The sequence below is a fragment of the Megachile rotundata genome, chromosome 5 (assembly GCF_050947335.1).
Source record: "Megachile rotundata isolate GNS110a chromosome 5, iyMegRotu1, whole genome shotgun sequence".
Taxonomy (NCBI): Eukaryota; Metazoa; Arthropoda; class Insecta; order Hymenoptera; family Megachilidae; genus Megachile; species Megachile rotundata.
This window is the reverse complement of record NC_134987.1, coordinates 4,828,669-4,843,371: the sequence shown is the minus strand read 5'-3', so window position 1 is coordinate 4,843,371 and position 14,703 is coordinate 4,828,669. Positions and strand designations below refer to the sequence as shown.

Sequence of the window (14,703 nt, the reverse complement as noted above, 5' to 3'; positions counted from 1 at the left end):
AATAAAAATAATTTGGTAAAAGACGTTCAAGACAGGCCGTCAATATTACTCTACGACGTACATGTAAGTACTCATTTATAACTTGTAATATCACAATTATAAGAAATGATTCTCAAAAAAACTGATATTGGTATGCGAATATTAGAACGAGGATCATTCAACGAAAGAAAAGTAAATGTTTTTGTAGATATAACCTGTATCATCTTATTACTAATAATATTTAAGAAAAGTTTACTGTTGAAAAATAGTATTTAATAATTAAATTTCTTCAGAAGATATATAAAATTTTTGTATCTCTTACATTTTTTTTGTACAAGATTCTTTTTCGTTCAGTTTTTTTACTTGCAATCGAGTTACATAACGACAAAGAAGTGAGAACAAATGTTGAAAGCTGGTTCACGCTTCAAAGCAAAAACTTTTTAAATAATTATGCACGGAAACCAGTAAAGCAATGGGATATTATTATAGCAAAGAATTATATCTCAAATTATATCTCTTTATTTATTAAATGGCCAAAATTCGTATATCAAATATACACAGAAGGATAACGTCCACATATGTGAGAATCGGTCGTTTTCAGAAAGGAATTAAATGTATTCAGAGCTGTGTACACTCGAAGGCAAAATAGTGCCTACGGCCCGCATAGAAATGTTTGTCACTACTTTGTTTTAGAAACTTTTTGCTCAACGGTTATTGTCTGAGCGTTAGCGAAGACTATAAGATGAAAAATGTAGGGAAATTACCCACGCTAGGGCCAAAACTACTGGACCAATCTCAACCAAATTTTGAACTTAGCATCCTCATAGCATGAGGCATTGCAGATGAAAATTTGGTTGAGATTGGCCCACTTTAATCCACTTTTTTACCTTGCAATCTTGAAACCATTTACACGAGAGCGACTTGACAATATTCGAAGGAAACCATCCGTTGTTGAAAGGAGAAGATTTATGGCATCAAGAGATTTGTAGTTTTTAAATACATACTACTTTGAATATAAGTTGTAAATTATCTTTTCATATTGTTTTCCGCATAAATTGCTTGAATTGATTCCATAATTTTCACATATCACAAATTTCATCCACAAGAATAAAAAAATGATAAAACTTAATACAATTGACATAATTTACATGAAGCATAATCGATAAAATAAACAAACTAAATATTATCAAAGTTATAGAAGTTTTTAACAGCATAAAATGAAAAAAAAAAGCTCGAGGCTAATGCTATTTATATCTTTTCAAATCATAGAATGAACGATTGATTTTTATTGGTGTAGCACAATCAATCAATATACGCGCGCTCAGACTTCACTGTTATCAACAGTAGTCTAGTTATTAATATGTTTACGGACGTTAAAAGAAGTAAACAAGAGTTTTAAATTTCTTAAAATAATTTGATACTGTAGATTTTTTATTGTCATGTTATATTTTAGTTTTGCAATCTTAAACTATAGTAATACAAGTTAACGCAGATTTAAAAATCGTGTTTTTTTTTTAACAAATATTACCCTCGTTCTTGTTTTTAAAGAGGTCCCTGATTTTCATTTGTATGGCTGGGGCTTGAAAAGTTCTAGAGCCAGCCCTGAACGTACTCATACGGGGTGTGTCAATTAATTGGAAACGATTAAATATCTTTTAAATTATTGAAATTAGCAAAAAGTGTTTCTACACAAATTGTATGGTATGAAGGAGTATGGTATTCATAGTTTTTTGTAGGTGGTGGCAAATATTACATGGTAAAGTTAGTTTTTTTAAACGGGACTTTTTTGAAACAAATGTAACGTGTATTTTCTTAATAACTTATTACTTGATATTATTGCATACGAAGGAACTATAAATTACATCTGCAAATAATCATTGCAAATCGCTGGCAAACGTAATTGCGATGACTTGTCGAGTCTATTGACACCATTCATACTATGCATAAACAGTGTTTAGCTTTCTTGTCTCTTTTTTGTCCCTTAACCTCCTACCTTTCCTAGTTTCTAATTTTATATTAAGAGTCAGTTTCAAACGAGCCTTAAGTGAGTCCAACACTTGACACTGCAATTTGGAAGTTACCATTATTATTAATAGTTTCATTCAGAATATTTATTTATTCTGTTTTCTAAAAATGTTTTTAACTGCCAAGGCCAAGGTAGAACTCGTCCTTCTACGCGATAATGTATACTTATTGCACACTGAAGTTAGCGAAGAACTTCGATAAAAGCACCCCAATGAAACTGACTCTTAGAATAAGGTGCGGGACTAAGAAAAGCATGAATTTAAGGGGCGAAACGGGAGACAAGAAGCGTAATTACTGTTTATGCACAGCGTGGATGGTGTCAATCGGTACAACAAGCGACACGGCCATACATATGCTAGTGATTTGCGTCCACCTAACTACAGATATTTATAAGTGTCTCGACATGCAACGATGTGTTCTAATAGGTCGTTGAATTTATTTCAGAAAACGATACCATGTTATGAATAGAAATACAAGATTGCATTTAAAAAAACTAACTTCACCTTGAATCTCTATTGAACACCTTAAACTTGAAATATCCACCACTATTTTATCTATGGGACAACTATTTATATGATAAAATGGCCGTCTTGATATCATACAAGTTTTGTGAAGATATTTTCTTAATAACTGTAATTACATTACATTTTAAAAAAATTTTTTAAGAGGCATTCAACCATTCCCACTTAATGCACATCCTGTACATGTCTTACAGTTTCCTTGAAGAGGTTAAGTACAGAATTCAATGTCTTCTTCTGAACCTATTTATGGAATACATTTAAGCTCTGAGAAGATTAAGTACGTCTCGAAGAGGGAAGTCTTAGCTATTGTCTGAAGCGTATAACCCAGCACCGTATGTTTCGTTTACCTACTTAAACATATTATCGCAGCGACACCACCGATCGAATATTTAACACTTTCGCTAACTTCCGTGTTGCCTGTTGTTTCCATTGTATTCCAATGACGGTATCCGCGGAAGAAAATCTGTCTCTGCGATACGGAGATTTTGTCACGAAAACGATCCACTTATTTTATGTATTTTATACGTTAACGTTCGTGTTAGATAAGGTACATCCTTGTTAATAAATATGTAAAAGAGAAAGTTATTTTTGCTTTTATAATAAATCAACGTTTCGAAAACTCAATCTTATAAGATAGGAAATATAGTTTTTTTCAAGTATTCACATTTTATACTGTTTAACTCGGTAGAAGAAGATGACGGAAGCGGTGCATCGCTAGATACAAAAATAGGGGATGACGCACCAGATACGCCTTAGAAAGGTATTTTAAACGATGATATTTAAAAAAGCTGATAAGATAGTATCGTAGAAAACTAAAATGAAGTAAAAAACGATTAGTCCACGATCAGGATTTAGTATAAAACTTTGTAATGAACATTATAAAGGTAAAAGCGGTTTTTGTTGAAAAATTGAAATATAGGACATAGTTATAATAATGAATTTTTTACTTCTTGGTATAATAAATGTCTGGATTTGTATATTTGATGTGATGGAAGAAAGTGTCATAATTTTAGCCAATAATAGTTTTTTACTAAACTAGTATTTTCTAAGTAAATATTAATTTTAGTGGAATTTCTATTTTATCTCATATGATAACCAAATAAATTATTAATTTTGTACTTTCTGAACGTCCAACATCTAAATTGCGTTATTTATGTAACTAAAATTGTTTAATAGAGTATTCCCACTTGAAACACTTGAAAAAATCGATTTTGTTTAATAGTATTTTCTTACAATATTAAACCTTGAAAATGTGTTTTTAAATTTTATACTCGAATTCATTAAAATGCTAGTTACCTATAAAATTTCTAATAACATGCGGGCATATAATGCATCGTTGTGATTTTTTTCGCACACATGACGCAAAAGCGATATTTTTGACGCACTTCCAATAATGAAGTGCATTTATAATCTTCTCCAAATTTTAAACACATATATACTGTATTCGTCCTTTTATCTTTTAAATTAGAATTATATAAATATTAACAACAGTTTCGTTTTTTTTTTTACCCGAACAAATTAGAAGTTGTACGAATTTCGTTTGTATGTAGCAGTTATGTTATAGAAAAATTTGTTTCATTTTGTTCTACTTCTCAAAATAGATACGTTTACATAGATTAAAATAATTTTTTACTTTTCGTAATATGAAAATATGTGATTCTTTTATTAAAGATGGCAGTAAATCGTGGCAATGATATATTGTGGAAAAGCTACCACAATTTAAGTAATAATAGGAATAATCGTTTAAAAAATACGGTATGATATCTTCATGCATAATTAAATACGTGTACAGTAATTTCGAAACCAAATAATAGTGTACAGTCATTAGAATTTACGGATAGTTAATTTTCAAATTTCTAAATTTTCAAATCTTTAAATTTCTCAGTTTCTAAATTTTTGAATTACTAAATTTTTAAGTTTTCAAATTTCGAAATCTTCAAACTTCTAAATTACTATGCTCGACTTCCCAAGATTGCAAGTTCATAAATTTGAGAAATTGTTATTTCTAAATTTTGAAATTTTTACGTGTCTAATTTCTGAACTTCCATACTGTTAAATTATCAAATTACCAAATATTTAAATTCTTAAATTTTCCAATGTGTAAATTTCTAAATTTTCCAATTTTCCAATTTTCAAATTTACAAATTTCTAAATTCTCACATTTTCAAATTTACAAATTTCTTAATTTCAAAATCTCCAAATTTCTACTCTTCTGAATTTTTAACTTCTCAAATTTACAGTTTCGTAAATTTAATAATTTGATGTTACTACATCTTTAAATTTCTAAATTATCAAAATTATAAAATTATTATATTACCAAATTACCATATTACCTAATAACAAATCATCAAATTTCCAAATTTTTAACATTCCAATCTAAATTAAAAAATTTGAAATTTCATCCCCGCACATGAGCTCATCGATTACCTGCTCGTTTTTCTTAATTTTATAAAAGTTCGTTTCAGGTGACATATTCATGCTTAGCTTTAGAAGTAATGAGACTTTACGAGAGTCATCATGAACTTACTTTATGAATCATATTGGCAAACATTGACAAAAAACAAAAGAGCTTTACTATCCACGAACTTTATTAAGGTATTTAGGTTATATACATCTTGATTCAGTTCAGTTGATATAGAGTAATTATCAGATAAATAATAATATGCTGGCTGAGTGGGTCATGGAAATGGAACGCGTTCGTTCGCATCACATCCGTCAACAGATTTTTTAGCTGTAAAAAAGTTATGGCAGTGTCCGAGCCCCTACAATCTATCGGATCTCAACCCTTGTGACTTCTTTTAATGTCTAGAATTAAAAAACTCGTCATTTTCGTACGTTCGAATGTTTTAAATAATTTTCCGAGGGACAGATGAAAACATTCGGTGTCCTAAATAAACTATTTTAAATGCGACCATTTTGTGACATGGAGATAAATATAGTCTTATTATTTTTGGACCACGTATCTTGTGAAAATGGCCAACTTTGGAAGCGAACGAAACTGAATAGAGTTTACATCTTTTACTTTTAATTAATCGAAATAATTATCGAGTGACAAATTAACTCATCGTCCAGGTTAAAGTCTAAGAAAATATCGTTTTATTTCATAAATTTTACAAAAAAGGTATGCTGTTTGCAACGATTAAATTGGAGGTGGTTATTGTGTTTTAAAAACAACGAAGAAGAAGGGCGGCTACATTTGGAACTCAAACTTCTTCTAAACGTATATATAAGTAAACTTAACCTTAAAATAAGTGATATGATCCGAATAAATTTTTACACGTAGCGAAAGTTTAGTTGTAAATTTAAAAATTGCACTTTAGTCAAGTATTCCATAGAGCTCGAAGTAGGTTTAATTCAGTAACTTTTAGCACCGTTACGATACTTAATGAAAGTGATGTAATTAGTAACTATAAATTTCATATTTACATTTATTGTACTTGTAAAATAAATATTGCGAAAATTCTGATCTCAAGTATTCGAAAATCATAATTTTGAATATAGGCCTGCAAACATTCGTAGCGAACGTGTTAAATATCGTCTCACAATCTTAAGGTGGTTTCTAACCCTTAAATACCGAATCTACGTACGACCAAAATGGGGTCGCCAGGGTCTGTCACGGATTTGAAAATTTACTTTCCTAGAAATACTGAAAATATTGAGGAAAATCTTAGAAATAACCATAAAGCGAACATAACCTCATACGAGACATAACCTCAAATAGCAGTTGAGTATACAACTTCAAATAATAGTACGAGACATACATGTAATTTCACAGACATAGCCTTAAATAATAACTGAGGGGACATTTTCAAATGATAATTGTATTAAAGAACTTTGAATAACAATTGTCGAATAATCATACAAAATTATAACAAAATAAGCGTGAAAGACCCCAGTTAACTCGGTCAGGAATCTAAGGGTTAAGGATCATAGAGATCTTTGAAATACGCCATTCGGTGATCGACCGTTAGATAAGCAAATTGTTGCCTGGTTAATTGTTAAACTTACACTTTAACTATGATCGAGTTAATTTCTAAGATAATTCGATAGTTCAGCCAGGGTCTACAGTTCCACTCGTTGGCGTCGAGTCTCGTCTATTGTCCGCCATTTTCTTCTCTAAAACTCGAGTGGCAAGTGGAGAGAATGGCTACGGTTCATCAACGCGTTAACTGCTCGGTATCACGACATCGTTCCCAATTAAAGTTAATTTTTATCGAAATGAAAGCACGTCAGTTTACCACAACTGCTAAATTCGTTTCAATCGATTCACGTTGCAGCCAACGCGCCGAGTCGTAAGTACGTAAACGTTCGTTCGAAGAGATTCGTAAAAAAGAAAGCGTCTCCCGATCTGCCAGATACGAAGAGAACGAATAAACTAGTCATCTTGACAGGGCAGTGTGTACAGTCTACACATTTCAAAGAAAAATTATCAAAAACGTCGTACAACTAAACGAGGCGCTAAAACAGAAAGCGATCGATCGGAAGAAACGTGGGTCCCAGTCGTATCAGAATTACTGACAATAAAAGGACCAAGGCAACAGGAGGCAATCAAGGGCAATTTTCAACCCGAACTAGTAGTTCAGATCTGCATTTCAGGTTCAGAATCGTCATGGAACCAATTCGAACTTCTCTGGCCCTCGGTCACTCGAACACTGTTCAGCTCTCTCTCCACGTACCGGCTGGATCTGGTCGTGGCTGACCCCTGTCTGCGATCGTCGAACGAAGCTAAAACCTCCAGGCGATCGTTTCTTCTCACCACTCTGGGTGTAGTTTCCACGGAACTGATTCCCTCTTCCGTGGCCCAAGGCGGAAGATCCATCATTCCAGCCGGGATACCCCAGTGTTCCGTGAACTCCGACCCACTTCTGGCTAAGCTAGGCTGGCTAAGAGATCTCACCAGGGAGTCGCCGCCCTCGAACGAGCTCAAGCTCGTTAGATCATCACGATCCACCCTGGCAAAATCGCGAACCGTCATCTCAGACATCGACCTGACGTCCACTTCGCTGGCTCCACCAGTGCCTCTGTGACTGGAGCCTAATCTACGCAAACGCGACTGACCCATAGCTGTGGCCGACTGGGACATTTGCAGTCGATGACTGTGAGTACGTGCAGAGCTGCCTCCGTCGCTTTCGTACTCGTATAATGTCGGTAGAGAGGACCTTCTGGATCTGGTGTCCCATTCCGAGGACTTGGACCTCTTGTACCGTTGACCGTGGTTCTTGCCGTGAGTCGAAGAGGACGTGGACCCGGCATGCATCGAAGGTGGACCCAGGATGCGGATGATTACATCCCACTTGGCTGGCGGGAACAAGTTAGTGTATCTCGCGTCCTTACGTATGAGCTCATAGTCCTCCTTAACCACAGCTTCGGTCAGCAGAGTCCTCAAAGTGCTGTCTGTGGTGATTATTTCTCGCCATTTGGCGCGTTCTTCTTCCGTGAACTCCGACACGTAACGCGGGTCCAGAACACGGGACAATCTGCTGAACCAGTCAGTGTCGGTCTCGTCGACGGAGCGGTGCGATACTGGCGGTGGTCTGCAGGGTATTTCAGCACGGGCCGTGTACGTCGGCTCTATGTTCACGTCAGCTTCTTCGTCTACCGGTGCGTCGATCTGGATGCCTGTAGGTTCGTTGGTGATGGTCAGATTAGAATTGGAACTGACGTCGGAGAAGTTTTCCCATTCTGGTGGAGGCGGTGGGAGATTCTCGGTTGGATAGTTCCTGATGGTCACGTCCCATTTGGGATCTGGTGGAGGCTTAGCTCGGTACTCGGTTACTTGACGACGATGACGCTCCACATCTTCGATCGTCTTCTTCTCCGTCACCGTCTTCAGGAACACGTCGTCTACCTCGTGGGTGGTTATCTCTGGACGTCTCGGGGCGACTACTTGTGGCTCGACCAATGGTTCCGTTACTTCTTCGCGGAACAGTCGGTGTTCACGATGCTGGACGGCCGTGTGCGTGCTTGTGACCGTTGGGACGATCGGAGGAGGAGGCGGAGGTGTAGGTGCCAGGATGCTAGCCACTCTGTATTTAGCATGAGTGTGGTCGGTGACTTCCGTCAAGGACCGTGTCTCCGTTAATTCGGTGTTCAGAGAAGTCAGTGATCTGGGCCTGCGAATCTCGTGGTGCTGAAGAGGCGGCTGTTCAACGGGCGAAGGCGATGGAATGCGTTCTTGAAGAATACTGGTACTAGTGGTCGTTTCTCGTTCAGCTTGCTTTCGTAAGATTCTCGAATAAACGGGCGGCGTTTGCTGTCTGGATATCGTCGAAGTGGAAGAGCTTCCTCCTGGAGGTACATGGAGTTCTGGAACGTAGGAGAAGGTAGTCCTCGTAGGTGGACTTTCCATGCTACGAGTAAGGCTAGATTCTTCTTTCTCTAAGATCGTAGTCAAATTCCTCTCTAGAGCGACACTCGCTATATCGGATTCGGAAGGTAGAGGGCTAGGTGAAGTGGGCGGTACTTTCGTCACTCGCATTTGTACGTCAAACTTTGGTTCGATGGGCACTGCCATTATGTGACGGGGAACGGTTGTTCTCGAGGCGTTCATAGCTGTCATTGACGATGTTTCCATTTCTGCGGCAACCGTATCCAAATACAAGGAGCTGTTGGTACGCATCTCTTGACGCTGGTGAGTCTCGTGATGAACGAACACCTGCTTGTCGTATGAACCTGCCGATGATCCCGGTAATGAAGGTTCTTCGTCGCCCTGCAAAGAACAATTTAACATTTGAATAAATTAAGGGGAATTTGTAAAAGAAATAGTTCAATATTTAATACAAGAATTAAGTTCAAGAGATACACAGGATGTACTGCATCATGTTTGATTTGGAAAGAAATATTTCTGATAGATTCTCAAGGTGTTTGTAATAGTTTTAGGGATTTTAATGAATAACGTACTATTTTGGAATACAATTTTACTACTTATTTTTTAGTAATATCATTAAATCCCAAAGGTAACTATATGTTCTGGTCTTGTGGTTGTTCTATAGTATATTTTTTATGAAAAAACGAGTGACAGCATATCTTGAACTTGAACATTACTATCCTGTTAAGAAATAGATTATGAACTGTACCTAGGACATTGACAAGGAAAATGCTAAAACTATTACCATTGTAAATCTACGCCAGGTGTAATCACTATAATCCAATAATCAAAAATACATACCTCGGAGGTTTCGCTGGGGTAATCGCTAGGCAACGAAGGGTTCATTAAATGCGTATCACTGCCAGTAGTGGAGGTAGATGTATGGAACGGTCTAGGTCGAGGAATCTTCAGTCCCTCGAACATAATGATGCTACCCAGATTAGGCGTGGAGGGTTTCGTTAACTCGGAACCAGAGTCACTTCCGAATGGATGACGGTGTATCACGCGAACGTTCCTACGCTTCAGGCACATGTACGAGCAGCCTAGACCCAGCAACAGCAACGAGAGAAACAGGATCGCGCAAATGATGAGGAGTATCTGGAAACCTTTGAGAGGAGGCTCGGCCAACGGAACGGGCGCCTGGGTAGCCAATCTATACAACAAAATAATTTCAGGTTATTTAAGTAGCTTGTGACAAGTGTGATAAGCTATCAGTTTAATTAATATTGTTAAGTAATTCTGTTAAGTCGCACGAAGAACTGGAAGGAATTATTTAGATGGGTGTTGCAACAAATACAGTTGAATGTACTTGAATCCCTTCAAGTAGTATAAGTTAATTGTATAATGTTATATAATTGTTGCAAATGTTAAATAACTGTTATATAATATTACATAGGGTTGACTGTAATATTGGTTTATTGAGAAAATAGCTGTCTTCTATCGATGCAACAGGGAAACATTAATTGGTTTCCTGTCGATGTGGAACTCACATGCTAGCAGGAGGCGCTGCAGGAATGGGCGCCCTAGGGGGAGGGTATCTGCAAACTATTGTGATTACTTCGTCACCATCCATTTCGAGACCAGGATGAAAGCGTACTACGACATTGTTTGTGAACACGCGTTGAGGATCCTGCCTCGTGCCGCATCCTAGAATATCAATGAACATCCATCAAGTACATCCGGCTTGTTTATAGACTCATCGTTTCATATTTAATCGTCTGGAGCAGAAGTTTCGACTCGTTAAATGAACGAAATATGCTGGTAGAAAAATTAGTCCCATTTATGCGAGTCCTGAATCCGCCTCATTGTCTATGCAACAGAAACTGCATCTCATACAAAATTCATTAAGTTCAAAGGATTCAGAACTGTTTAACGACCGTTTATTTATAGTATCAGGTAATGAGAATCTTGATTGTTTAGTAGACAGATGAGAGCAGATTTTCTTTCCCGGGTTGAAAGCAACGTGATCTGCATATGACATTATTTTCGCGTGGGTTTCGTGGGCTCGTAAAAAAGTAACTTGAATCTCGAAACGATCGAAGCAAATAGATTGTAAATCACGAAAGGGAAAGCGTACCTTTTAGAGGTAGTTCCAACTTAGCACTGGTCGATCCGCGTCCTTTAAATATGCAGGCGCTGTTACGATCGAAATCCGCGTAGGCGACACCGTAAAACGGTTCCTCGAACTTCAACTCAACCTGCATGCTACCCTGGCTGCAATTCAGGTACGCCTTCGTGCGATTCAGAAATATCATCGATGAGATGTCGTCCAATTTGGTTACCTTGCCATTTAGTACTGTGCTCGGAGGCAAACCTGGGTGATACTCGATGCTGTTGCCCTGCGAGGCATAGTTGCTCTGAGACAGCACTACCGGAAGTGCTGTACAGAGCACGGCCAACAACCTCGGCAGCATCTGAAATTAATATAGAAACGAATTTTTATTCTGCTTTGCATTATAACACTTATAATACTTAGTTGCAATTTTTTCGAGTAAATAAAACTTACAAGGTGATAAATATTCTTTGTCTGAAAAATAATAAATAATTTTTTCTGAGATCATTTTTGTATTCTTCTTTTTTATTCTGAGAGGGAGATACAGCCGTTGGGTTATTAATTTTGACGGAATTTTTATAATTGTATAATGAGTTCAAATTCTCTCATGACGAGTATATTTGATTTCTGCTTTTTGAAATTTAGTTCCTATGATGTACCTTAAATAATATATTTCAATTATTTATAAAACATAAATATTGTATTTATATGTATAAATATTGCCCGAAGAAAAAATGTTTCGTTTGAAAACAATATATTTGTAAAACACTAAATAATATTACAATTTAATATCATAATCATTTTCAAATACATTTAAAGCATTTCGTCTTACTTTATGGTATGTTGATTACGAATTTTTGATTAGTGATTTATGCATTTACTGGTTTCATCAGTTAAGGTGTACACGTGTCAGATTTACGATACTTTCATTAGTAAGTGTAGAATAACAATATTTAGTAAACGCATACATTAGAAACTAAAACTTTTATGAACAATTACAGGTTTGATGGTCTGATTAGCTACATAATGTGATGCATCATGCTCTTCGATGTAATCTCAAAAATAACGTGGGAAATCGCTATACAATTTAAAATGCTGTTGATTTACTGTGTTGCAACAAGTGACACTGAAATTATGTTAATTAACAAACACACGTTCATTACGATTCTTGGTCCGAAGGAATCTTTAAAAAGATATTGTAAAATTAAGTTGAAGTTAATTACTATTTATTCTTAGGTATCATATTAATTCATTTTAATAATATTTGCAAACAATAGGCACTTCAGACAGAAACAGCTAATAAAAATGATGAGACATTTGAATGCCCTCAAAATGATAATAAAAAATTCTATATTTAGAATGTGCAAATAACCTCTCGTATGATTTTTTTAATTTTAAAGAAACATGTATTTTTAAACTCTGGTAAGTATTATAACGCTAATGAAAATAATGAATAAATATATTTTTGACAAACAATTATTTAAGGAGAATAAATATTTTTTTAAAGAAACAATTATTTAAGAAGAAGTAATATAATATCGAAACATTTTGAGAAAGCATAGTAAAAATTTGTTAAGTGTATAAGAAATATTTTCAATAATTTCGTAAATTATGAAAAGTATGTTCGACACAATAATTTGTTTGCATAGTAATTTAAGTTTGATAAGACACAAGAATTTTATAATATATTATGTTGCATGTATTTAACAGAATTTAATCATGAATCTGTACAAAATCAGTACTTTGTTATTCGGTAAGTGTTATTAGTACAAATTAGTGGTGACGATACTTACTATATAATCATTTAAAATATACAATTATTCTGTTTTATAAGAATGATACAAAAGATAAAGCGTGTTTTAAACTTATTTTAAAATCCACAATTTTAGAATGTGGATTTGAAAATCCGCAATTTTAGTTGGTTATGGGTATCACAACTGATTTCTGCTACGAATTTAATTTGGCTAAATAATTAAAAAATTTTGAGTTCTACGAAAATTAATAACAATAGCAATAAATCGAAATAGTCTATTAAATTATTTTATTAAACCTTGACAGCTGAATGCCCGTAAGGCACTTCAGCTGCGCCCCACATAGTCTCATTATGAATCAAGGCAAGAATATGCTACAAATATCAAATATCTCGAGCTGAAAAAAAGTCAACGCTAAAAGAGTAAAAAGGAAAGTGAACGTTTCACTGCTCTCATTGACGTAATTGCCTTAAAATCCGCAACTCGGTCTCAGGTCGACTGAATGTGCCCGAAAGGCACGAATTGCATAAGATTGGTTCAGAAATTTGTACATGGTCAACGATCCTTTAACAAAAGCTACTTTTTAATAGTGGGTTAATTAAGAATCTTCACTTTGCTTATACCTTGATAAATCATTATACAATAGTTAAATCAAATCTTGATTTCAAATTAATTATATTATAATGTATCATTTCACATAAAACTATCTATCTATTTAAAGTAAAATTTAAGAAGATATCGAAAGCAATTCTCGCAAGGATGTATTACGTAGAAAATTACTACAGAATCTCGATATTTTCCTGGAATTGGGGCGCAGTGGAAAATTACGAAGAGCGAATATCATGCGGTGTTTTCTTGTAGCTCATCTATGTTTTTTGCGAGTAATATTTGTGAGCAAAGGAAGTTCTTACCCGGAAATGTATTTAACAGGAAAGTATCGACGTTTTATTGTATCATTCAGCTGCAAATAATTTCCAACGAGAAATGCTTTCTCGTGTGATTTTTCTCTCAAGAGGATATGTACACGAACACCTTAATTTTACTGAAATTACGTAATATTTTAAGTATTGGAAACCGGGGTTAGTTATTATATTCTGTATTCCATGCCAGTTAAATCCCATATTCAAGATATCATCTTTCTTCTTTTGATAGCTCTTGTTTCAATTAAACGAAAATTCTTTTGAAAAACAAGATATGTTAATTCAGAAGCTTGCATTACTCTTAAATAACCAGCGATGAATTGAGAATTCTTATTTTATTTATATTTTGTGATAAATCTGTGTGGATACATTTTTATTCTGCGGTTTTAAATTAATTATATTATAAAGTATTATTAATAATTTGTTATCAACTGTTATCCATAACGTTATTAATTACTGTTTTAAGCAGTGGGAGAAGTATAATACCTCTACATGTATTTCATAGGTTCGCATAATTTAAATTAATTCATTGATTATTAATCAAACAATTAATTAATATATTGAATTAAGATTACGTTCTTCTTGTGCAACAGATGATCTTGATTGACATTATGAATAAATTATAAGTTCAAAGTAGGATAGCCTATGCTCGTATTATTCAAACACAAATGCAGCTGAAGAAGCACTAATTCAAATGCAGTAACTATAGTTTGTTTACATTTACCAGATTGTCGGGAAAGAAAGATTTACGTAAAAAAGAAATGCAAAAAATTGCTATTTGTATCAAAAACCACAAAAATTTTAACGACTTGGTATTGCATAAACAAAGTAGAAACAAGTTCTGTACATAGGTGTACAGTGTATATCGTCAAGCCAACTCAGACTTCATTTCCAAAATTCTATTTTAAACAGTAAACTTTGCATCGTAATTGCAACTCACCCCGATTTTCCTACGGATGTGGTTTATAAACTACAACGTAATCTGTTGGTTTTGAACGTATACAGTTATTTTACACATAGTACACGGTAAAATTAATTAAATGATGTTTACATTAGACGGTTGTTGTTCTAATGACTTTGCGATATC

General features: G+C 34.9%; 1 protein-coding gene across 2 annotated transcripts in view; it reads right to left on the bottom strand.

Moving 5' to 3' along the window:
• Positions 1–1,372: 1,372 nt before the first annotated feature.
• The window catches only part of pot (zona pellucida domain protein papillote), a 50,217-nt gene continuing 36,886 nt past the window's right edge, over positions 1,373–14,703 (bottom strand). For both annotated transcript variants that reach the window (XM_076532247.1, XM_003703005.3), the window contains 4 exons: positions 10,970–11,306; positions 10,383–10,539; positions 9,694–10,045; positions 1,373–9,234 (listed from right to left, as the gene is read on the bottom strand). In XM_076532247.1, the coding sequence (XP_076388362.1) occupies positions 7,105–9,234; positions 9,694–10,045; positions 10,383–10,539; positions 10,970–11,306 (2,976 nt within the window). In that variant the 3' untranslated portion in view covers positions 1,373–7,104. The remainder of the gene's footprint in view (positions 9,235–9,693; positions 10,046–10,382; positions 10,540–10,969; positions 11,307–14,703) is intronic.